At 43.1% G+C, this 23,890-nt stretch overlaps 1 protein-coding gene across 5 annotated transcripts in view; it reads right to left on the reverse strand.

The window, feature by feature from the left end:
• The window catches only part of LOC308313059 (myosin-11-like), a 97,629-nt gene that overhangs the window by 7,580 nt on the left and 66,159 nt on the right, over positions 1 to 23,890 (reverse strand). For all 5 annotated transcript variants that reach the window (XM_080759941.1, XM_080759940.1, XM_080759944.1 and 2 more), the window contains 15 exons: positions 23,684 to 23,821; positions 22,549 to 22,672; positions 21,863 to 22,034; positions 19,714 to 19,926; positions 18,686 to 18,830; positions 17,020 to 17,226; positions 16,416 to 16,520; positions 16,128 to 16,280; positions 13,830 to 14,078; positions 12,832 to 13,044; positions 11,575 to 11,787; positions 11,290 to 11,451; positions 7,684 to 7,812; positions 2,794 to 2,882; positions 676 to 799 (listed from right to left, as the gene is read on the reverse strand). In XM_080759941.1, coding sequence (XP_080616067.1) covers positions 676 to 799; positions 2,794 to 2,882; positions 7,684 to 7,812; positions 11,290 to 11,451; positions 11,575 to 11,787; positions 12,832 to 13,044; positions 13,830 to 14,078; positions 16,128 to 16,280; positions 16,416 to 16,520; positions 17,020 to 17,226; positions 18,686 to 18,830; positions 19,714 to 19,926; positions 21,863 to 22,034; positions 22,549 to 22,672; positions 23,684 to 23,821 — 2,436 coding nt within the window. The remainder of the gene's footprint in view (positions 1 to 675; positions 800 to 2,793; positions 2,883 to 7,683; positions 7,813 to 11,289; positions 11,452 to 11,574; positions 11,788 to 12,831; positions 13,045 to 13,829; positions 14,079 to 16,127; positions 16,281 to 16,415; positions 16,521 to 17,019; positions 17,227 to 18,685; positions 18,831 to 19,713; positions 19,927 to 21,862; positions 22,035 to 22,548; positions 22,673 to 23,683; positions 23,822 to 23,890) is intronic.

Below are 23,890 nucleotides of genomic sequence, written 5' to 3' on the forward strand. Positions count from 1 at the left end.
GGGTACGGACAGATGAGACTCTGATTCATCTATCTATCCATCTGTTCCACCTGGGGAGGGTCCGGACAGATAAGACTCTGATTCCTCTAGTCCTAGAGGGACGGGGAGGGTCCGGACAGATAAGACTCTGATTCCTCTAGTCCTAGAGGGACGGGGAGGGTCCGGACAGATAAGACTCTGATTCCTCTAGTCCTGGTGGGAGATTTGAAGGACGGGGGGATGATTCACGCTCTGAGGGCAACTCGTTATGAGTCAGTGATGTCACTACAGACGGTACACCTGCTGTGAGCGCGAGTGCCGTTGAGTAAATGGTCAACACGCCCCCCCCCCCCCCCCCTCCTAAGTACAGTTTTGGACCACGACAGAGGGACGCCGTCTCAAGCGAACTTGAGCCACCACTATGAGCACGCTATAAAGCGAGCGAGTTGCCGTATCGAACGTTGCGAAGTTCGCTGAGCCGACACCGCCCGTTCGAGTTGTGTTCGAGATGTGTTACAGTTTTGTTTAAGAGTCAGTGATATAATCTACAGACTACCTGCTGTGTTTAGGTTTAGGGTTAGAGTTAGTCTAGGTTATCTCTAGTTACAGTTAGTCTAGGTTAACTCTAGTTACAGTTAGTCCAGGTTAACTCTAGTTAGAGTTAGTCTAGGTTAACTCTAGTTAGAGTTAGTCTACCTGCTGCTGGCTCTTCCTCAGCCGGTCGTTGATGATCTCCAGGTTGCTGCCCTCCTCCTCCAGCTCCTCCTCCAACTGGGAGATCTTAGCCTCCAGGCGACGCTTCTCGTCTGCCAAGGCCGACCTGCGTCCCAGGAGAGGAGAGAAGCCATTATATAGATTATATATATATATATATATATATAGAGAGAGAGAGAGAGAGAGAGAGAGGATATGCACATGCCTATAAAGTGAATGGGAAATCGAGTGGCAAAGTGAGTGGAAAAGTAAGTTTAACAAAATCGTCTAATGCACTCCGATCTGTTCGGTTTCTGTTTGGATGTAGGGCCGGCGTTCCCGCTTAACTTCCGGGTATGATGATGATGTCACGTGCATACCCTCTAGTGTGTGTGTGTACTGTGTGTGTGTGTGTGTGTGTGTGTACTGTGTGTGTGTGTGTGTGTGTGTGTGTGTGTGTGTGTGTGCGCGTGCAAGAGAGAGCCTCTACCACTTATCAACGCTGATTCAACATGTGAATAATCGGTACATAGGGATATCGGACATCCCTAAATGGAATAATGGAAAACTCCACAGACCCCATAGATCACTATATGGCGATTCAGCATGCTGACATAATAGTGGGAAACCCCATAGAGACCCCCATAGACCATAAGCCCATAGACCCCCTTATATCATAACCCCATAGACCCCATAGAATAGATCATAACCCCATAGACCCGCCACACGACAGAGGTTACTGTAAACATAGAAGAAAGTGACCATAACAGTGGTGTGGTTGCCCCTGTGGCCAACCACACTAATACAAACGAACGAAGACCAACCTGGAACGCCTGCGTATGCACAGTGCACGGTGGTGGTGGTAAAGGTGAAACAACAGAAGCAAACAGAATGTCAAATGATTAACCCATTCTGACCTGAGATCAGATTCATACGAGGTTTCCACTGGACACAACACTGGTCTGATTAACCCATTCTGACCTGAGATCAGATTCTAAAATCGTTCTTCGATTTTTCAAAAATAGATGACCTACAAGCTCGTAGCGCGCCTCTCGGTGGCGCGCTACGAGCTTGTAGATCTGCTATTTTTTAAATAGCTAAAGCATAACATGATGCTAACACTGTACATTCACAGCCAATCACAGTCCACAGGCGCTAATGGATGTCCTGACGTTGGCTTGGCAATTAATGTACCTTTAACACCGGATGTACTGTATGTATGCAACCGGAACAACAACAATAAATATAAGCAAACTGAAGCAGTTTAAAACGGGATCTGCATGTCATTCCGACGGAGCGTTATTAGTCCGACGTGCAGACATGCGCTGCTCCCGTGCTTGCGGTTATGGTTAGGTTAGGGCTTGAGGTGGGTTGGTTATGGTTAGGTTAGGGCTTGAGGTGGGTTGGTTATGGTTAGGTTAGGGCTTGAGGCGGGTTGGTTATGGTTAGGTTAGGGCTTGAGGTGGGTTGGTTATGGTTAGGTTAGGGCTTGAGGTGGGTTGGTTATGGTTAGGTTAGGGCTTGAGGCGGGTTGGTTATGGTTAGGTTAGGGCTTGAGGCGGGTTGTCGTTTGTCGGACCAATGACTTAGTCTGAACTAAGTACTGCACCCGTTTAAAATGGCTAAACAGTTTAGCCAAATTATGAAAGGACAAAACACCTAAATGTAGCAGAGTGGCTCAGAGCGTCTGCCTGATGGCTTCAAAAGTCTAATACATCTCACCCGGTCCATATAGGGATATAAAAAAAAAGGAAAGGTACTATGTTTACCCAGGGTAACTGGACTAAGCATCAGATACTTGTTTACAGACAGGCCCTGCTTATTTCATAGAACATTTCATAGTGGTTCAATGCCTTGTCCAAGGGCACTTCAGCGGTGGTAATTTTTAACGTGTCGGACCGCTGATTCGAACTGGCGACCTTCCGGTATCAAGACCGCTCCGCAATCTATTCGGCCACCGCTGCCTTTGATCGAGTGGTTAAGATGTTGGAACTTTCACGCGGGAGACCCCGAGTTCGAATCCCGGGCGTTGCATAAAGAACACGGTGACTTCACAGAGATCACTAACCAGCAGTAAATGCCTACTAGGTACTAGGTAGGCCATGTAAACTCATTACTCACTTTCCAGATGAATTGCTCGCTAGTTCATCAGCCAGCTCGTCTCTCTCCGCCTCGGCCTGTTTGCGTGCTCTCTCTGCCGCAGCCATGTCCTACACGGTAAACATATTAAATATATAAACACATTAAATATACTGTATATGTCAGCCTGCAGCCATGTCCTACACAGTAAACAATAAACATATTAAATATACAAACACATTAAATATACTGTATATGTCAGCCTACAGCCATGTCCTACACGGTAAACATATTAAATATATAAACACATTAAATATACTGTATATGTCAGCCTGCAGCCATGTCCTACACAGTAAACATATTAAATATATAAACACATTAAATATACTGTATATGTCAGCCTACAGCCATGTCCTACACAGTAAACATATTAAATATACAAACACATTAAATATACTGTATATGTCAGCCTACAGCCATGTCCTACACAGTAAACATATTAAATATACAAACACATTAAATATACTGTACATGTCAGCCTGCAGCCATGTCCTACACAGTAAACATATTAAATATATAAACACATTAAATATACTGTATATGTCAGCCTACAGCCATGTCCTACACAGTAAACATATTAAATATATAAACACATTAAATATACTGTATATGTCAGCCTACAGCCATGTCCTACACAGTAAACATATTAAATATATAAACACATTAAATATACTGTATGTCAGCCTGCAGCCATGTCCTACACAGTAAACATATTAAATATATAAACACATTAAATATACTGTATATGTCAGCCTGCAGCCATGTCCTACACAGTAAACATATTAAATATACAAACACATTAAATATACTGTACATGTCAGCCTGCAGCCATGTCCTACACAGTAAACATATTAAATATATAAACACATTAAATATACTGTACATGTCAGCCTGCAGCCATGTCCTACACAGTAAACATATTAAATATATAAACACATTAAATATACTGTACATGTCAGCCTGCAGCCATGTCCTACACAGTAAACATATTAAATATACAAACACATTAAATATACTGTACATGTCAGCCTACAGCCATGTCCTACACAGTAAACATATTAAATATACAAACACATTAAATATACTGTACATGTCAGCCTACAGCCATGTCCTACACAGTAAACATATTAAATATACTGTATATGTCAGCCTACAGCCATGTCCTACACAGTAAACATATTAAATATATAAACACATTAAATATACTGTATATGTCAGCCTGCAGCCATGTCCTACACAGTAAACATATTAAATATATAAACACATTAAATATACTGTATATGTCAGCCTGCAGCCATGTCCTACACAGTAAACATATTAAATATACAAACACATTAAATATACTGTACATGTCAGCCTGCAGCCATGTCCTACACAGTAAACATATTAAATATATAAACACATTAAATATACTGTACATGTCAGCCTGCAGCCATGTCCTACACAGTAAACATATTAAATATACAAACACATTAAATATACTGTACATGTCAGCCTACAGCCATGTCCTACACAGTAAACATATTAAATATACAAACACATTAAATATACTGTACATGTCAGCCTACAGCCATGTCCTACACAGTAAACATATTAAATATATAAACACATTAAATATACTGTATATGTCAGCCTACAGCCATGTCCTACACAGTAAACAATAAACATATTAAATATATAAACACATTAAATATACTGTACATGTCAGCCTACAGCCATGTCCTACACAGTAAACAATAAACATATTAAATATACAAACACATTAAATATACTGTACATGTCAGCCTACAGCCATGTCCTACACAGTAAACAATAAAAATATTAAATATACTGTATATGTCAGCCTACAGCCATGTCCTACACAGTAAACAATAAACATATTAAATATACAAACACATTAAATATACTGTATATGTCAGCCTACAGCCATGTCCTACACAGTAAACAATAAACATATTAAATATACAAACACATTAAATATACTGTATATGTCAGCCTGCAGCCATGTCCTACACAGTAAACAATAAACATATTAAATATACAAACACATTAAATATACTGTACATGTCAGCCTACAGCCATGTCCTACACAGTAAACATATTAAATATATAAACACATTAAATATACTGTACATGTCAGCCTACAGCCATGTCCTACACAGTAAACATATTAAATATATAAACACATTAAATATACTGTACATGTCAGCCTACAGCCATGTCCTACACAGTAAACAATAAACATATTAAATATACAAACACATTAAATATACTGTATATGTCAGCCTGCAGCCATGTCCTACACAGTAAACATATTAAATATACAAACACATTAAATATACTGTACATGTCAGCCTACAGCCATGTCCTACACAGTAAACATATTAAATATACAAACACATTAAATATACTGTACATGTCAGCCTACAGCCATGTCCTACACAGTAAACAATAAACATATTAAATATACAAACACATTAAATATACTGTACATGTCAGCCTACAGCCATGTCCTACACAGTAAACATATTAAATATATAAACACATTAAATATACTGTACATGTCAGCCTACAGCCATGTCCTACACAGTAAACAATAAACATATTAAATATACAAACACATTAAATATACTGTATATGTCAGCCTACAGCCATGTCCTACACAGTAAACAATAAACATATTAAATATACAAACACATTAAATATACTGTACATGTCAGCCTACAGCCATGTCCTACACAGTAAACAATAAACATATTAAATATACAAACACATTAAATATACTGTATATGTCAGCCTACAGCCATGTCCTACACAGTAAACAATAAACATATTAAATATACAAACACATTAAATATACTGTACATGTCAGCCTACAGCCATGTCCTACACAGTAAACAATAAACATATTAAATATACTGTATATGTCAGCCTACAGCCATGTCCTACACAGTAAACAATAAACATATTAAATATACAAACACATTAAATATACTGTATATGTCAGCCTACAGCCATGTCCTACACAGTAAACAATAAACATATTAAATATACAAACACATTAAATATACTGTATATGTCAGCCTACAGCCATGTCCTACACAGTAAACAATAAACATATTAAATATACAAACACATTAAATATACTGTATATGTCAGCCTACAGCCATGTCCTACACAGTAAACAATAAACATATTAAATATACAAACACATTAAATATACTGTATATGTCAGCCTACAGCCATGTCCTACACAGTAAACAATAAACATATTAAATATACAAACACATTAAATATACTGTATATGTCAGCCTACAGCCATGTCCTACACAGTAAACATATTAAATATATAAACACATTAAATATACTGTATATGTCAGCCTACAGCCATGTCCTACACAGTAAACATATTAAATATATAAACACATTAAATATACTGTACATGTCAGCCTGCAGCCATGTCCTACACAGTAAACATATTAAATATATAAACACATTAAATATACTGTATATGTCAGCCTACAGCCATGTCCTACACAGTAAACATATTAAATATATAAACACATTAAATATACTGTATATGTCAGCCTACAGCCATGTCCTACACAGTAAACATATTAAATATATAAACACATTAAATATACTGTACATGTCAGCCTGCAGCCATGTCCTACACAGTAAACATATTAAATATATAAACACATTAAATATACTGTATATGTCAGCCTACATCCATGTCCTACACAGTAAACATAACGGCAACACATTAAATACTAATACTAGCAAACCGAAATATTTACGATACAAATGCATTTTTTTAGCAGCTTTTTAAATGTATCGACTGACTCGTAAATCGTTCCACAGAGTAGGTGCTATAAATGAGGATCACCTTCCGTTCTCAGCTTGGTAGCAGGGATAATAATTAATCTTAATCATATTAATTAATTAGCCTTAATCAGAAGACCAGGGATAATAAGAAGGTCTTAATCAGAAGACCAGGGATAATAAGAAGGTCTTAATCAGAAGACCAGGGATAATAAAAAGGTCTTAATCAGAAGACCAGGGATAATAAGAAGGTCTTAATCAGAAGACCAGGGATAATAAGAAGGTCTTAATCAGAAGACCAGGGATAATAAAAAGGTCTTAATCAGAAGACCAGGGATAATAAAAAGGTCTTAATCAGAAGACCTGAGTTGTCTCTTATTTTCCTCGGGGTGGAGTAACTCAGTAACTCAGTAACTCAGTACAGTATATTAAATACAGTAACTCAGTAACTCAGTTAAATATATTGGGCCCATAGAGGGATTTATAAGTAATGAATACACTTTTAATACACACGTCAGCATGGGGTGTGTTTATCTACACTTCTACAGTATTTAATACACACGTCAGCATGGGGTGTGTTTATCTACACTTCTACAGTATTTAATACACACGTCAGCATGGGGTGTGTTTATCTACACTTCTACAGTATGCCAGCAGAGAGAGAGACAGAGAGAGAGAGAGAGCGAGAGAGAGAGAGTGTGAGTGTGACAAACATTCCTTTGTCCCGGTCTCTATTCACACACTGAATGCTGCTGTGGGTAGATCGAGGATATAACCTTATGATGAGCACTTTCACTTTTTACTGTATTATCTCGTGCCTATGTCTATGCACACGCACTTTTATGACCTATCGCATAGCACTTTAAACGCCTGCACTTTAATGGTTGTGTGCACCTTTACTGTACTCTGGTATCCGCTATGTGAACTGTTTGTACTGTTTCATTCATTGTTTAATATACTGTCTATGCTGCAACCCAATTTGCCCTTCGGGGACACTAAATAAACTTGAAACTTGAACCTTGTGTGAGTGTGTGTTCAGTATGTTACCTCCTGCATCTGCATGAGCTCAGCCTCCAGACTCTTGGCTTTCTTCTCGCTCTCCTTGGCCGTCGCCAGAACCTCCTCCCGGGCAGCAGAGGCATCGTCCAGGTCCCTCTGGTAGTCCTTCATCTGGCCCTGAGGACCAGGACCACACTGGGTTAATATTACAGTTCATCTGGCCCTGAGGACCAGGACCACACTGGGTTAATATTACAGTCCTTCATCTGGCCCTGAGGACCAGGACCACACTGGGTTAGTATTACAGTCCTTCATCTGGCCCTGAGGACCAGGACCACACTGGGTTAATATTACAGTTCATCTGGCCCTGAGGACCACGACCACACTGGGTTAATATTACAGTCCATCTGGCCCTGAGGACCACGACCACACTGGGTTAATATTACAGTCCTTCATCTGGCCCTGAGGACCAGGACCACACTGGGTTAATATTACAGTCCTTCATCTGGCCCTGAGGACCAGGACCACACTGGGTTAATATTACAGTCCTTCATCTGGCCCTGAGGACCAGGACCACACTGGGTTAATATTACAGTCCTTCATCTGGCCCTGAGGACCACGACCACACTGGGTTAATAATATTACAGTCCCTCTGGCCCTGAGGACCAGGACCACACTGGGTTAATATTACAGTTCATCTGGCCCTGAGGACCAGGACCACACTGGGTTAATATTACAGTTCACCAAAATACGGAAAGCTGAATTCAATAGAAAACGTAGAAACGAGTCGGTCGGATACACGGTTGTCCAGAACCGCCAGAAGAAAAAGGCTCCGGTCAAAGTGGACCTGATGAGCCTATAAGTCCCCACACCTGTGCAACTTCCAGGCTCTGCCCGAGCCAATTGATTGCCATGGAGACCCCAGCCTTATTCCCCACACCTGCCATTTGATTACTTAGTCAGTACAAGGACTTAGACAGACAGACAGACAGACAGACAGACAGACAGACAGACAGACAGACAGACAGACAGACAGACAGACAGACAGACAGACAGTTCAAACAGGTGCTATGACAACAGATATAACGGGTATTGCATTCCCCAACTTGCATCGTTCCCAAGTAGGCACAGCCAGGTCTAGTACATCATAATAATGGAGAACCCCATAGATTATTATTAATGGAAAACCCCAGAGACCTCATAGATTATTATGGCATCAGCATGATGACATAACAGTGGAAACCCCCATAGACCCACATGGAAACCCCCATAGACCCACATGGCGTCAGAAGGTACCAGAAACATAACAACAAAACTCTGCTTGCCCACACTAATAAAACACGAACAGAGACTAACCTTGGACGAGTGCTTATACAGGGCGTGGTGGTGGCGGGTGTTTGGTTGTGAGACAACACAGCAAACAGAGGCAAACACAACGTTAAATGATTACCAAAAGCATAGGTGTATTTAAATGTATTCATGAAGGCCTATATTATATATTTTTTATCCCACGATTTTGTAACCCATTTTTCACCCCTGTGTCAATCATCTACTGTGATCCTGGGCTCTACACACCCTCCGCCAACCTGGGGAGAGCAACGGACTTAACTCATGCTTCCTTCGTGCTTGAGTGTCCAAGTTGGTGGCTGGCCCCAAACTCTGGAACTGTCTACCCCCTCATATTAAGTCTGCTCCCTCCTTAGAGGCCTTTAAGTCTTTACTAAAAACCCATTTCTTCTCCCTGGCTTTCAATGTTTGACCTAATTAACCTGTGTACTTTTTGTGTTGCTTTGATTTTGTAATGTAACCTGTGTACTTTTTGTGTTGCTTTGATTTTGTAATGTAACCTGTGTACTTTTTGTGTTGCTTTGATTTTGTTTTACTATGTTACTTGTGTCATGTTTCCTGTACAGCACTTTGGTTGGCCTCCTGGTCTTTGAAAATGTGATCTATAAATAAAATGTGATTTGATTTGATTTGAAGTTGCTCCTTTACACCTGACATTAGGGAAGGTGTATGCATGTACTATGTGTACTATAAACTCTTCATTTCAATGTTGGATGTTCGATGACGTCACACCATGGGTCGGGAGGCTAACGGACGGTAAATAAAATACTATTTATTCTGGATCAGAACACATTAACTACACCCGAGGCGGTTGGCGTCCTTGATGGCGTTTGTAACGGCAGATTTTACACTTCTAAATAGATCTGATATTTTCAGCATGCAACGAAGCATAAAATGACTCGACTTCTCCTAACATTTTAGTCTAGTTTTTATTGTTTATTGTTTATCGAAAGTTTTCCATTTTATTTAGTTTAGTGTAAAACATTAGTGGACGAACATTTCTCGTCATAGTTTTATTTCTTTTTTTTTATATATATTTTTTTATCCCACGATTTTGTAACTCATTTTTCACCCCTGTGTCAATCATCTAATCAATTCTAATGTGATCCTGGGCTCTACACACCCTCCACCAACCTAGTCCCCATATATGGGGGACAAGGGGAGACCAACCTAGTCCCCATATATGGGGGACAAGGGGAGACCAACCTAGTCCCCATATATGGGGGACAAGGGGAGACCAACCTAGTCCCCATATATGGGGGACAAGGGGAGACCAACCTAGTCCCCATATATGGGGGACAAGGGGAGACCAACCTAGTCCCCATATATTGGGGACAAGGGGATACCAACCTAGTCCCCATATATGGGGGACAAGGGGAGACCAACCTAGTCCCCATATATGGGGGACAAGGGGAGACCAACCTAGTCCCCATATATGGGGGACAAGGGGATACCAACCTAGTCCCCATATATGGGGGACAAGGGGATACCAACCTAGTCCCCATATATGGGGGACAAGGGGATACCAACCTAGTCCCCATATATGGGGGACAAGGGGATACCAACCTAGTCCCCATATATGGCGGACAAGGGGATACCAACCTAGTCCCCATATATGGGGGACAAGGGGATACCAACCTAGTCCCCATATATGGGGGACAAGGAGATACCAACCTAGTCCCCATATATGGGGGACAAGGGGAGAGCAACCTAGTCCCCATATATGGGGGACAAGGGGAGAGCAACCTAGTCCCCATATATGGGGGACAAGGGGAGAGCAACGGACTTGAACTCATGCTTCCTTCATGCCTGAGTGTCCAAGTCGCTCCTTTACACCTGACAGGGGGGAGTTTCCCTGGTTGGACGTAGCGCGTGGAAGGAACACGTTATTCCAACCAGTTCCTTTCGTCATAGTTTTAGAAAACGACAGCGCTAGTTGTCAGTGTACCTGCAGCCTGCGGAGCTGCAGCTAGGTGTCAGTGTACCTGCAGCTTGCAGAGAGCTGCAGCTAGGTGTCAGTGTACCTGCAGCTAGGTGTCAGTGTACCTGCAGCTTGCGGAGCTGCAGCTAGGTGTCAGTGTACCTGCAGCTTGCGGAGCTGCAGCTAGGTGTCAGTGTACCTGCAGCTTGCGGAGCTGCAGCTAGGTGTCAGTGTACCTGCAGCTTGCGGAGTTGCAGCTAGTTGTCAGTGTACCTGCAGCCTGCGGAGCTGCAGCTAGGTGTCAGTGTACCTGCAGCTTGCGGAGCTGCAGCTAGGTGTCAGTGTACCTGCAGCTTGCAGAGAGCTGCAGCTAGGTGTCAGTGTACCTGCAGCTTGCGGAGCTGTTTGACCGCCTCCTCGCGGCCCTTGTTGGCGGTCTCGATCTGGGCTTCCAGGTCCTTCATGTCTCCCTCCAGCTTCTTCTTGGAGGCGGCGGCGCTGGCTCTCTGCTTACGCTCGTCCTCCAGCTCCGTCTCCAACTCGCGCACCTGATGACGTCATAGAACACGTCATAGAACACGTCATAGAACACGTTATAGAACACGCACATACTGTATCTATAGCATTACATTACACCTGATGACGTTATAGAACACGCACACAGAACTTACCTGCTTGACCAGCTGCCTCTTCTTCTCCTCGCCCGTCTCGTCTCTGCCCTGCAGGTCTCTCTCGAACTGGGCCTTCAGCGCCTGCATGTTGACCTCCAGACGCAGCTTCCCGTCCTCGGCCGCCTGCAGCTCGTCCTCCAGCTCCTCCAGCTGCGTCTTCATCTCGTCCACCTGGGCCTCCAGGCCGCGCTTGGACTTCTCCAGCTCGTGGACCTGCAGGACGTGGACCAAGACAAAACGAAACAGCGAGGTGAGAAAACAGGCTTGAAAGGATCACTTCTGTGGTCTCTAACATTACACCTATAGCTACATGTTTAAGCATTTATTTCATATTTACATGTCTTCTGTGGTCTCTAACATTACACCTATAGCTACATGTTTAAGCATTTATTTCATATTTACATGTCTTCTGTGGTCTCTAACATTACACCTAGCTACATGTTTAAGCATTTATTTCATATTTACATGTCTTCTGTGGTCTCTAACATTACACCTAGATACATGTTTAAGCATTTATTTCATATTTACATGTCTTCTGTGGTCTCTAACATTACACCTATAGCTACATGTTTAAGCATTTATTTCATATTTACATGTCTTCTGTGGTCTCTAACATTACACCTAGCTACATGTTTAAGCATTTATTTCATATTTACATGTCTTCTGTGGTCTCTAACATTACACCTAGCTACATGTTTAAGCATTTATTTCATATTTACATGTCTTCTGTGGTCTCTAACATTACACCTATAGCTACATGTTTAAGCATTTATTTCATATTTACATGTCTTCTGTGGTCTCTAACATTACACCTAGCTACATGTTTAAGCATTTATTTCATATTTACATGTCAATTTCAGCTCTGACACAGAATTCAGACATGCTCTAGTATGTGAAAAGTCTGCCTGTGCTATTAAATCATTTTGGAGAAAAAAAAAAAGTTGTTATCCCCTGGTGAAAAGCTGGAATTTGCGCGGTGGCAGGCTCTCAGTCAAATCTGGTCACAAATGTACACCTCTCTCTCATTAGCAGGCAGCAGGCACATCACTATCTCTCTCTCTGTTTCTGGCGCCCCCTACTGGTACTAATAAGTCACATACTCGTGCTCATGACGGCCACTGATACATAGGTAGGTATAGGTACGCACGGACATTGCTGGTTGTAGGAGTGGTTAATTGCACCACTCAAAAATCTGACTCACAGTCACAGCAATGTTTGGACACTTTTCCTGGAAGGAGAAAAGAACAGAAAACTCACGCTCTTGCCCACGTCGTCCTTGGAGCTAACCAGGTCCTCCATCTCGGTCCTCAGGGCCTTGTTGGCTCTCTCCAGCTCCTCCCTGGAGTCCTGGGCTTCCTCCAGGGCCCGGTTCAGAGACATGGCCTTGGTCTCCTTCTCTCTGGCCTCGGCCTCCGCTCGGTCCCTCTCCTCCGCGTACTTACTGGAGATGCTCTTCTCTTCAGCCAGCATCTGGAGGAGAGGAAAGGTACTATGTTTACCCTGCAGGGTAACTGGACTAAGGGTACTATGTTTACCCTGCAGGGTAACTTTACTAAAGGTACTATGTTTACCCAGGGTAACTGGACTAAGGAAAGGAAAGGTACTATGTTTACCCAGGGTAACTGGACTAAGGAAAGGAAAGGTACCATGTTTACCCAGGGTAACTGGACTAAGGAAAGGAAAGGTACTATGTTTACCCAGGGTAACTGGACTAAGGAAAGGAAAGGTACTATGTTTACCCAGGGTAACTGGACTAAGGAAAGGAAAGGTACCATGTTTACCCAGGGTAACTGGACTAAGGAAAGGAAAGGTACTATGTTTACCCAGGGTAACTGGACTAAAGGTACCATGTTTACCCAGGGTAACTGGACTAAAGGTACTATGTTTACCCAGGGTAACTGTACTAAAGGTACTATGTTTACCCAGGGTAACTGGACTAAAGATATATGTTTACCCTGCAGGGTAACAACTGGACTAAAGATATATGCTTACCCTGCAGGGTAACTGGACTAAGAAAAGGAAAGGTACTATGTTTACCCAGGGAAGTGGACTAAGGAAATGAAAGGTACTATGTTTACCCAGGGAAGTGGACTAAGGAAATGAAAGGTACTATGTTTACCCAGGGTAACTGGTCTAAAGGTACTACAAAAACAAAAAAATCAACATTTGCTGCCAAAAACCACACCGTGACAGACAGACAGACAGACAGACAGACAGACAGACAGACAGACATCTCTGATGACATCATCTCTAACCTGGTCAAACTTCTTCTGCTTCTTCTCCAGGTTGGAGACGTTCTGCCTCTGGTTGTCCAGGTCCATGAGGATGTCCTCCAGCTCCTGGCCCAGACGGTTCTTGGTCTTCTCCAGCTTGTCGTAGGCCGAGGCCTTCTCCTCGTACTGCGTGCTGGCAGCCTCCAGGTCTCTCTGGAGGCGCTTCTTGTTCTCCTCCAGCGCCTCCACGTTGCCCGAGAGCTCGTCCATCTTCTTCTTGTGGTCCGACAGCTGTTGTTGTTGGACCACCAGAAGAGTTTATACAATGTATAGGCATTTAGCAGACGCTCTTAACACATTCTGACCTGGGAACGATTCTGCAAATGTCTTCTAAATCCTGACTGTGTTCTTGAAAAAGCGATGTTTTTCTATGTCAGTCGTTCTCAAACACTTTCATGTCACTTTTCACGATTCTTCAAAAATAGCAGACCTACAAGCTCGTAGCGTGCCACTCGGTGGCGCGCTATGAGCTTGTAGGTCTGCTATTTTTCAATAGCTAAAGCATAACATAATGCTAACACCAAAAGGGGTTCCCGCTCAGAATGGGTTAATGCATTTTGACCTGGGATCAGATTCTAACGCACAGAAGAATGGTGGTTCTTTTAATGCATTTTGACCTGAGATCAGATTAAAAAAAAATCTTAAATCCTGACAGTTAAAAAAAATAGCAGACCTACACGCTCGTAGCGGGCCACTCGGTGGCGCGCTACGAGCTTGTAGATCTGCTATTTTTCAATAGCTAAAGCATAACATAATGCTAACACCAAAAGGGGTTCCCGCTCAGAATGGGTTAATCCAGAGCGACTTACATTAAGCAAGAACAAAAAGCATGGCAAAACATCACGTACATAAAAAGTAGTTAATATCATGAAACATGCTTAAGCTAAGAACGTAACAGTGTAATATCTATATATAATGAAACTATACATATAAACTGTACATATGTACTATGAAGTGCTATGACTATACATGCAATGCAATTCTAGTGCTGTCTACATAGTTTGCTATAAGTCAGTATCAAATACGATCTAAGGCCTCTTTTAGACGGCGACCATCTCCATATAACACGTCAAAGTCCCGTTGCGTTCTCATTTTTTTGGACCATTTACATGAGAACGCACACTTGAATGAAAACGCTACAAAGTGCATGCATATATATGCCAGGTCGCTAGGTGGCGCGTGTCCTTGTGGGGTCCGTGTGACGCAGCGCATATATAAACCATAGACATAAGTCACGCATGCGTAGAACTACTTCCGTTCTTCTTCTACACAGAAAGTAAACAAACGTCGCGTCCAGCAAACCGGACTATCCGACATGGTTGTTGTTGTTCGTTTCCCCTAGCAACTGACGCATGCCTATGACACCATGTAAAAACGTAGGACACGGGTGAGCCGACCAGAGCTGACGTAAGCCATGATGTCACAATTTTTGCGTATCCACCGTTTTGCCTGTTTATATGGAGACCATAGGAAACGGCGTTCTAAAAGATTTCCACTCTGGGAGGTGGTTTCACTTCGTTGCGTTTTCACCTCCTGTGAACACGGTTCTCGTCTAAATGACAGCAGCAAACGATACTTTATTTTGCCGTTTTTTATGAACACCATCCTCATGTAAAGAGCACCTAAGTCTACAAAAATTGCCATCTAAGAATCCAGAAGAACATGGATAAAATATACAGTGATGCTTTTGTTCTTTAGCTAAACTGAACAGTAAAGCTGAGACTTTGGTTGTTGTTGTGAACGGCCATTAAAATCTGGATTAGCCACAGCAAAACGTCAAATAAAGAAATAATTCACACACTGGAAAAAGGCCTCCTGCCTTTAACACATTGGCCAAATGAAATGACTATTGTGTTTTGAGGAAGCAATCTGATTGGTTGAAACAGCCAATCTAGCCATGTTTAAACAAGCATGATGGAACGCCTGATTCAAAACATAAAAATCAGCTGTGCTGAGTCTCGCTTCTCTCCCAGAGAGGGTAGAGGGTATAGCTAGGCCAGCGATTTTCTAGGGACTTTTCCGGTCGTATAGTGACTGCATCTGTCATAAAAAAAAAGTATGATTATTTTTTGGCTAATATCTTAGTATTAAAGAAATCGGTTTGACGTGTTGTTTTGTTAAGGGTAACTGTTGTACAATTGCAATATTACACTCAAGGATGTGCTTCTTTACAGTCGCCCCAGACGCGTTCCGTCCACACATTCCGTCCTCCCGCTTTGAGGACGCAACATCTAGACTCATTAGTTGTACCGTGTTTTCCATGGAGCCCTAAACGCTGACCTGGATGGTGAGACTGGAGACGTGTCTCTCCACGTTCCTCTTGGCCTCCACCTCCTCGTCCAGCTGCTCCTGAAGGCTGTTCTTATCGTCCTCCGCCTGCCGCAGCTTGGTGGAGAACTGCAGCTTCTGACGCGTCTCCTCCGCCAGCAGCTCCTGTTCACGGAGCACACGGTCAACCAGGTCAGCGCTTTAATGCCAGAGCTACGCGGCAAATCTTATAACGCCACACAGCAACAAGTCCCTATAGTAGAGCTTTAGCGAATGGGGTGTCAATGTGCTGTCATTTACCTGTCCGTCTTGCACCTGGGAGGACAGGCAGGCCACGTCTTTGCTGAGTTTGACGTTCTTCACCTCGGCTTCGTTCAGGAGGTTCGTGACACTCTCCAGTTCAATCTGCACGGCGGATATTACAGATAGTGACCAAAATAAGAACGTTATAACGGTGTGTAAAACAGAAAATCTCACATTTGTCACGGACAAGCCAGGCACATTTTGGCCCTCATTTATCAACCGTGCGTACGCCAAAGTATGGGTGCACGCCGAAATTACCGACATTTTCGACATTTACCATTTCCGGCAAAGCTTGAAATTGAACTTGACAAAGTTCAATTTCAACGTCTGCTCGTGAGCTTGCTTACGCTTGTTTTTCTGTCGTAGAACGGCGGAGCAGCATTGTTTGACCAGCTGAGAGGCTGCCAAAGAAATTAAGGAAGGATCAGCTGTTTGCGATCACTTTATAAATGCCGTGGCGACGTGGGTGTACTACGAAACATGCACTCGAATCTGTGGCAGATTTTACACTCGATTGATAAATGAGGGCCTTTGTCCGTATATTTCCTGAAAAGTAAATATTTCAGGCCTGACGGTGGCGCCGTCTGCGGGTGGAACTCACGGTGATCTTGGAGCAGCGCTCTCCCAGCTCCGCCTTGTGCTTCTCGCTGTCCGTGAAGCGCGTCTGCAGGTCGGTCAGCTGACCCTCCACCTTCTTCCTCTTGTTCTCCACGTCCTGCTTGGACTGGTTCAGCGAGCGCACCTCCATGGTCAGGTCCGACGTCTCCTTCTCCAGCGCCTGCTTGGCCTTCTCCAGGTTGGACTTCACCTGAGGAAGGATAACCACAGAGTAAGAGACTGAACCGGTAGCGTTATAGCGTCTGTTCACCACCACCAAGTGTCACTGTTGCACAGCCTAACATACAGACACACACAGGCCAGGTAGGAGGGCTTGTAAAGTACAGTACAGTACAGTACAGTACAGTACAGTACAGTACAGTACAGTACAGTACAGTACAGTACAGTACAGTACAGTACAGTACAGTACAGCACCACTCCAGGCAGGGTCAGATTTCTTTTTTGTAATGATTGAAAACTACAGAAGGAAATGAAACATGGGCAGGTTGTGATGCGATGCATTGTCAGTGTGTGGATAGACTGTTTTCAAATGTCCCAAATGTATACTGTATAATATTATTATTATTATTATTATTATAGTATTATTATACTGTATAGGGCTGAAGTGGTTGACGTATATTACGTAATCAAAATATGCAAATCGTCACAAATTAGTTACTTTACCTGGGTTACATTTCCCGATAGTTGTACTTGAATGTAACTTGTTACAGTTTTTTTAAATAGTTGTAGTAAAAGTAAAAGTACAATATTTGCCTCTGAGATGTAGTGGAGTAGATGTAAAATAACAGAAGACGTACAAATAGAGCACCGACGTCTGACGTCAATATCGGTAGAGGGCGCGATATATCCACATGTCCGTGTACTTTTTATTTACATTGTAATCCCCATAGGGGGGATTTTAGATCGCCTAATATAAGAACTGTTTGAAAAATAAACATGTCATTCCGGCCGCTTCACTCATATGGATATGAAGAATCAACTGACTGAGAGAAAACGCTAATGTTACCGCTACTGAATTAGTTAGATTTTCACTAGAAACAGACTGTATCATATATGAGTGACTGACTGTTGCAAACGATACAGACACCTCCCTGACAATAACGCCAAGACAGCTTGTTTATTTTTGGACCACAATGCTTATAGTAGACGATATTGAGATCACCCCATGCTATCTCCATAGAGAAATGACTTCCGCAGAACCAGGCAGAACCAGGCAGAACCAGGCAGAACCAGGCAGAACCAGGCAGAACCAGGCAGAACCAGGGGACGAGCGAGCGACGTCAGGACTAATTCGGCGCTCTATACCCCAAAAGTTGCACTTTAAGTACAGTAATTTACTTGAGTAAATTGATTGATTTGATTGTTGAAAATTCTATTCACAGTGTGCAGAATGGGTACCTTTAAAAAGAAAGCACAAGTCACCGTGATAAAGCATTACACTCGTTTACAACAGGGTCCACCATCTTCAATTCATCAGTAGTAGTAGTGTTGATTTCGTCGACTAAAACTAAGAAGAAAAATGTCCGTCGACTACCTTTTTCCACTGAGGAAAACAAAATAAAAACTAAGCTCTGACGACTAAAACTAAGACTAAATATACTGACACTTTTGTCAACAGCTGGTCTGTGAGCTCTGTTAGGGTAACATACTCGTTTGGACTGCTCCAGCTGGTCTGTGAGCTCCTCCACAGCCTGCGTGCTTTTCTGCCTCATCTCCTGGACCTGGGCCTCGTGGGTTCTGTTCTCCTCCTCCATGGCCCGCTTCAGGATGGCCACCTCCTGCTCACGCTTGCCCCTGCACGGAGGAGGAGAAGAAGGAGGAGGAGGAGGTGGTGGTTGGATTAGTTATGACGTCCGTACGGTTCTGAATGTGTTAACATCATCAACACAGATATGAAGAGTTTCTTGAAAAATTGCCCAACCTTAGTGTGTATGTGGGGGGTACTTACAGTGCTTTCATTAATTTGACTTGTGTTTGCAGTGTTGTACATTTATTTTTAAATGTTTTGCAGTGTTCTTTTTTTGTACTATGTGTTTGCAGAGTGTTAGTGTGTTACTGTACTATTTTCTTTTTTACTGTGTGTGTGAGAGAGTGAGAGAGAGTTAAAGTGCCAGTTTTGCACAGCACGATTGTAGCATAATTGTAGCTCACATCTGTGGAAAAAATAAATCCTTATTAGGAATAAATTAAAATATAAAGGTTGAGAACCACTGTCCACTGCTGTACAGCTGCTTAAATGGTGCTGCCTATACCTACTTGTTTGAAGTGAACTTAAGTTACAGACTGTACTTTGCACTTTTTTTAAACCCATTCTGACCTGGCACCCATTTTGGTGTTGGCATCATGTTATGCTTTACCTATTGAAAAATAGCAGATCTACAAGCTCATATCGCGCCACCGAGTGGCGCGATACGAGCTTGTAGGTCTGCTATTTTTGAAAAATTCGAAGAACGACTGACATTTTTAGAATCTGATCTCAGGTCAGAATGGGTTAATCAGACCAGTGTGTGTCCCGTGGAAACCTCGTATGAATCTGATCTCAGGTCAGAATGGGTTAAAGGCACTCTGGTATCGGTATTCAGTATCGGTATCGGCTAACACAGAAATTGTTGGATCGGAATCGGATCGGAAACGAAAAAAGTGTATCGGGACATCCCTAGTTAAAATGCAACAGTACCTCAGCTCCTGCTGCGTGGCCGTGCTGTCCAGCGTGTCCTCCAGCTCGGACTTCAGGGCCTCCAGCTCCTCTCCCAGGTCCCTCTTGGTCTTCTCCGCCTTGTTCCGCGCCACGCGCTCCGACTCCAGGTCCTCCTGGAGGTCCGAGATGTGTCCCTCCAGCTCCCGGATCTTCTTCAGGGCGTTGTTCTTCTGGGCCGTCTCGTCCTCCAGCCTGGAGACGGAGGGGAGGGGAGGGGATGGAGGGAGTTAGTGTTTTATTGATAACCATCACCTTATCCATCAGGCTTATGGAGACGGAGGGGAGGGATGGAGGGAGTTAGTGTTTTATTGATAACCATCACCTTATCCATCAGGCTTATGGAGACGGAGGGGAGGGAGGGATGGAGGGAGTTAGTGTTTTATTGATAACCATCACCTTATCCATCAGGCTTATGGAGACGGAGGGGAGGGATGGATGGAGGGAGTTAGTGTTTTATTGATAACCATCACCTTATCCATCAGGCTTATGGAGACGGAGGGGAGGGGTGGAGGGAGTCAGTGTTTTATTGATAACCATCACCTTATCCATCAGGCTTATGGAGACGGAGGGGAGGGAGGGATGGAGGGAGTTAGTGTTTTATTGATAACCATCACCTTATCCATCAGGCTTATGGAGACGGAGGGGAGGGGAGGGGATGGAGGGAGTTAGTGTTTTATTGATAACCATCACCTTATCCATCAGGCTTATGGAGACAGAGGGGAGGGGATGGAGGGAGTTAGTGTTTTATTGATAACCATCACCTTATCCATCAGGCTTATGGAGACGGAGGGGAAGGATGGATGGAGGGAGTTAGTGTTTTATTGATAACCATCACCTTATCCATCAGGCTTATGGAGACGGAGGGGAGGGGTGGAGGGAGTCAGTGTTTTATTGATAACCATCACCTTATCCATCAGGCTTATGGAGACGGAGGGGAGGGGATGGAGGGAGTTAGTGTTTTATTGATAACCATCACCTTATCCATCAGGCTTATGGAGACGGAGGGGAGGGGAGGGGATGGAGGGAGTTAGTGTTTTATTGATAACCATCACCTTATCCATCAGGCTTATGGAGACGGAGGGGAGGGATGGAGGGAGTTAGTGTTTTATTGATAACCATCACCTTATCCATCAGGCTTATCGAGCCGGGTTCTTATCGAGCATTTTACATTATTTTGTGAAAAGACCTTCACATACATACTGAACTTTTCTAACAGACGGAAAAAGGCCTCTTTACCAATTAAATAATATTAAAGAAACGGTTAATATGTGTACCGTCACTCTAAAAGTGTATTTTCCCCCGGGCAGCTGGTTGGCAGGTATCAATATACACTTGTATTGTACCAGCATGGATGATTGATTAGGTACATTCTTGACCGCGTCTTGTCTCGATTGTTTTATCACATGGGCTATGGTCGATAAGAGGCTTGATAAACATAGCGTATTGATAACGGGTACTCAATAAGCTGGTTATCGGATGTTATCGGGTATCGGAGAACGGGACAGGTCGCGTTGTTGTTTTTGGCAGCAAATTTCTATTTTAGTTTACAGTCGTAGTCTTTGGACTGAAACTTAATTTAGTTTTAGTCATAATCTAGTCACCTGGAATGTTTTAGTGTTAGTCTAGTTTCAGTCGACTAAATGTCATGAGATTTTAGTCGACTAAATCTACAGTTCATTTAGTCGACTAAAATGTATTTTGGCTGGCCTTGATGCCGTCGTAATGGCTCATTTTACACTCGCTGAAAATAGCAGATCTACAAGCTCACAACGTGTCGCGAGCTTGTAGATCTGCTATTTTCAGCATGCAACAAAGTGTAAAATGACTTAGACTGGATCTCTTGTTCACTAGTCCCTTCCTAGTGGATCTCTTGTCCACTAGTCCCTTCCTAGTGGATCTCTTGTCCACTAGTCCCTTCCTAGTGGATCTCTTGTCCACTAGTCCCTTCCTAGTGGATCTCTTGTCCACTAGTCCCTTCCTAGTGGATCTCTTGTCCACTAGTCCCTTCCTAGTGGATCTCTTGTCCACTAGTCCCTTCCTAGTGGATCTCTTGTCCACTAGTCCCTTCCTATAGTGGATCTCTCGTCCACTAGTCCCTTCCTAACGCGAGACAACGCTTGCGTCTCACCTGGCCAGGGCGTTCTGTAGCTCCTCCTCCTTCTTGGCGAGCTGCGCTTTGAGCTCGGCGACCTGCGCCTGGAGGTCGGCGATCTGCTCCTGGAGGTCGTTAGACTCCGCCTCCAACTTGCGCTTGGCCTTGTCCAGTTCCTGACGACCTTTCTCCTCCTTCTTCAGACGGACTGTGAACGTACGGCATGCGGTCAGTCAGACATGAACTACATCACTGTAAATGTAACATGAACTACAACACTGTAAATGTAACATGAACTACAACACTGTACATGTAACATGAACGACAACACTGTAAATGTAACATGAACTACAACACTGTAAATGTAACATGAACTACATCACTGTACATGTAACATGAACTACAACACTGTAAATGTAACATGAACTACATCACTGTAAATGTAACATGAACTACATCACTGTAAATGTAACATGAACTACAACACTGTAAATGTAACATGAACTACAACACTGTAAATGTAACATGAACTACAACACTGTAAATGTAACATGAACTACAACACTGTAAATGTAACATGAACTACATCACTGTAAATGTACAGCATGCGGTCAGTCAGACATCACTAAAGAGGATTATTTCTGGACCAAAGGGTGATTGTGATACTGGAACTATACAGTAAACTTTAACCCGATATGGATGAATGAAAGGCACTTATTTACCCTCCAGTTCAGAGATCATGGACTCGTGTTTATTCTTCAGCTTGGTCAGATTCTTGGATTTCTCCTCCTCCTCGGCCAGATTAGAGCTGAAGTCTGCGATCCTCTCCTCCATCAGTTTTCTCTCCTGCAGATGGAGAACAAAAAGGCCCTTCGCTTATTATGATATAATACACCCAGTCACCCATACAAACAGATTTTGTGAAATAGTCTAGTCTATTGTGTGTAAAGACTAATCTTTTGTGTGTATAGTCTAGTCTTTTGTGTGTGTGACGAATTAGACCGTTCCTCACCCAGGAATCAGCCCAGCTCCTAATCCAGACAACAGTCTTGTCAAAACTCGACTATTGTAACTCCCTCCTTACTGGCCTACCAGCATGTGCACTTAAGCCTCTCCAGCTGATCCAAAATGCCGCAGCTCGCTTGGTCTTCAACCAGCCAAAATTCTCACATGTCTCCCCCCTGCTCCGCTCCCTCCACTGGCTCCCGGTCGCTGCCCGCACAGAATTCAAAACTCTGATGCTGGCATTCAAAGCAACCAAAGGTATGGCTCCCCCATATCTTGCAAGTATGATCGAACCCTACAAACCCTCCCGCTCACTCAGATCAGCCAACGCAGGGAAGCTGGAAGTACCCTCACTAAAAACGCCGGGACAACGCTCCGCACGTCCCAAAATCTTCTCCCTCCTGGCTCCAAAACTGTGGAATGCACTTCCCATTGCAGTCAGAACTGCAGCATCACTCCCAATCTTCCGCCGTAGTCTGAAAACCCACCTTTTCAGACTCCATCATGGCCCATAGCACCCTTAGATAGAAATTCTGTAGACTTGGATAGCATTTGATACAGTCTTATAGTCTTATATATGTTATGTAGACAGCATAAGTGCATTGTATGTAGTCATAGCACGTCATAGTACATATGTATAGCATAGTAGTATAGATGTATAGCTTATATGTATAGTTTCATTATAGATATTCCACTGTTACTTTCTTAGCTTACGCATGTTTCATGATAAATGTTTTTATGTGATGTATTCCCATGCTTTTTTGTTCTTGCTTAATGTAAGTCGCTCTGGATTAAGAGCGTCTGATAAATGCCTAAATTGTAAATTGTAAATTGTAAAGACTAATCCTGGACCTTCTGTAGCTTCTGGTTCTGGTCCTCCATGACCAGCACGTCGTCCTCCAGCTTCTTGATCTTTCCCTCGCACGTGACCTTCTCCAGCTGCAGCTTCTGCCGCGCGTCCTCCTCCTCCTCCAAGTGTTCCTCCAGATCCTGAGAGCAGAAGACCGGCCAGGTAGACCCCATTATTATTATGTTATTCGTCTCCTGTTAGGCGTTCAC

Source organism: Protomyctophum bolini, assembly GCF_963924005.1.
Source record: "Protomyctophum bolini genome assembly, chromosome: 3".
NCBI classification, from domain to species: domain Eukaryota; kingdom Metazoa; phylum Chordata; class Actinopteri; order Myctophiformes; family Myctophidae; genus Protomyctophum; species Protomyctophum bolini.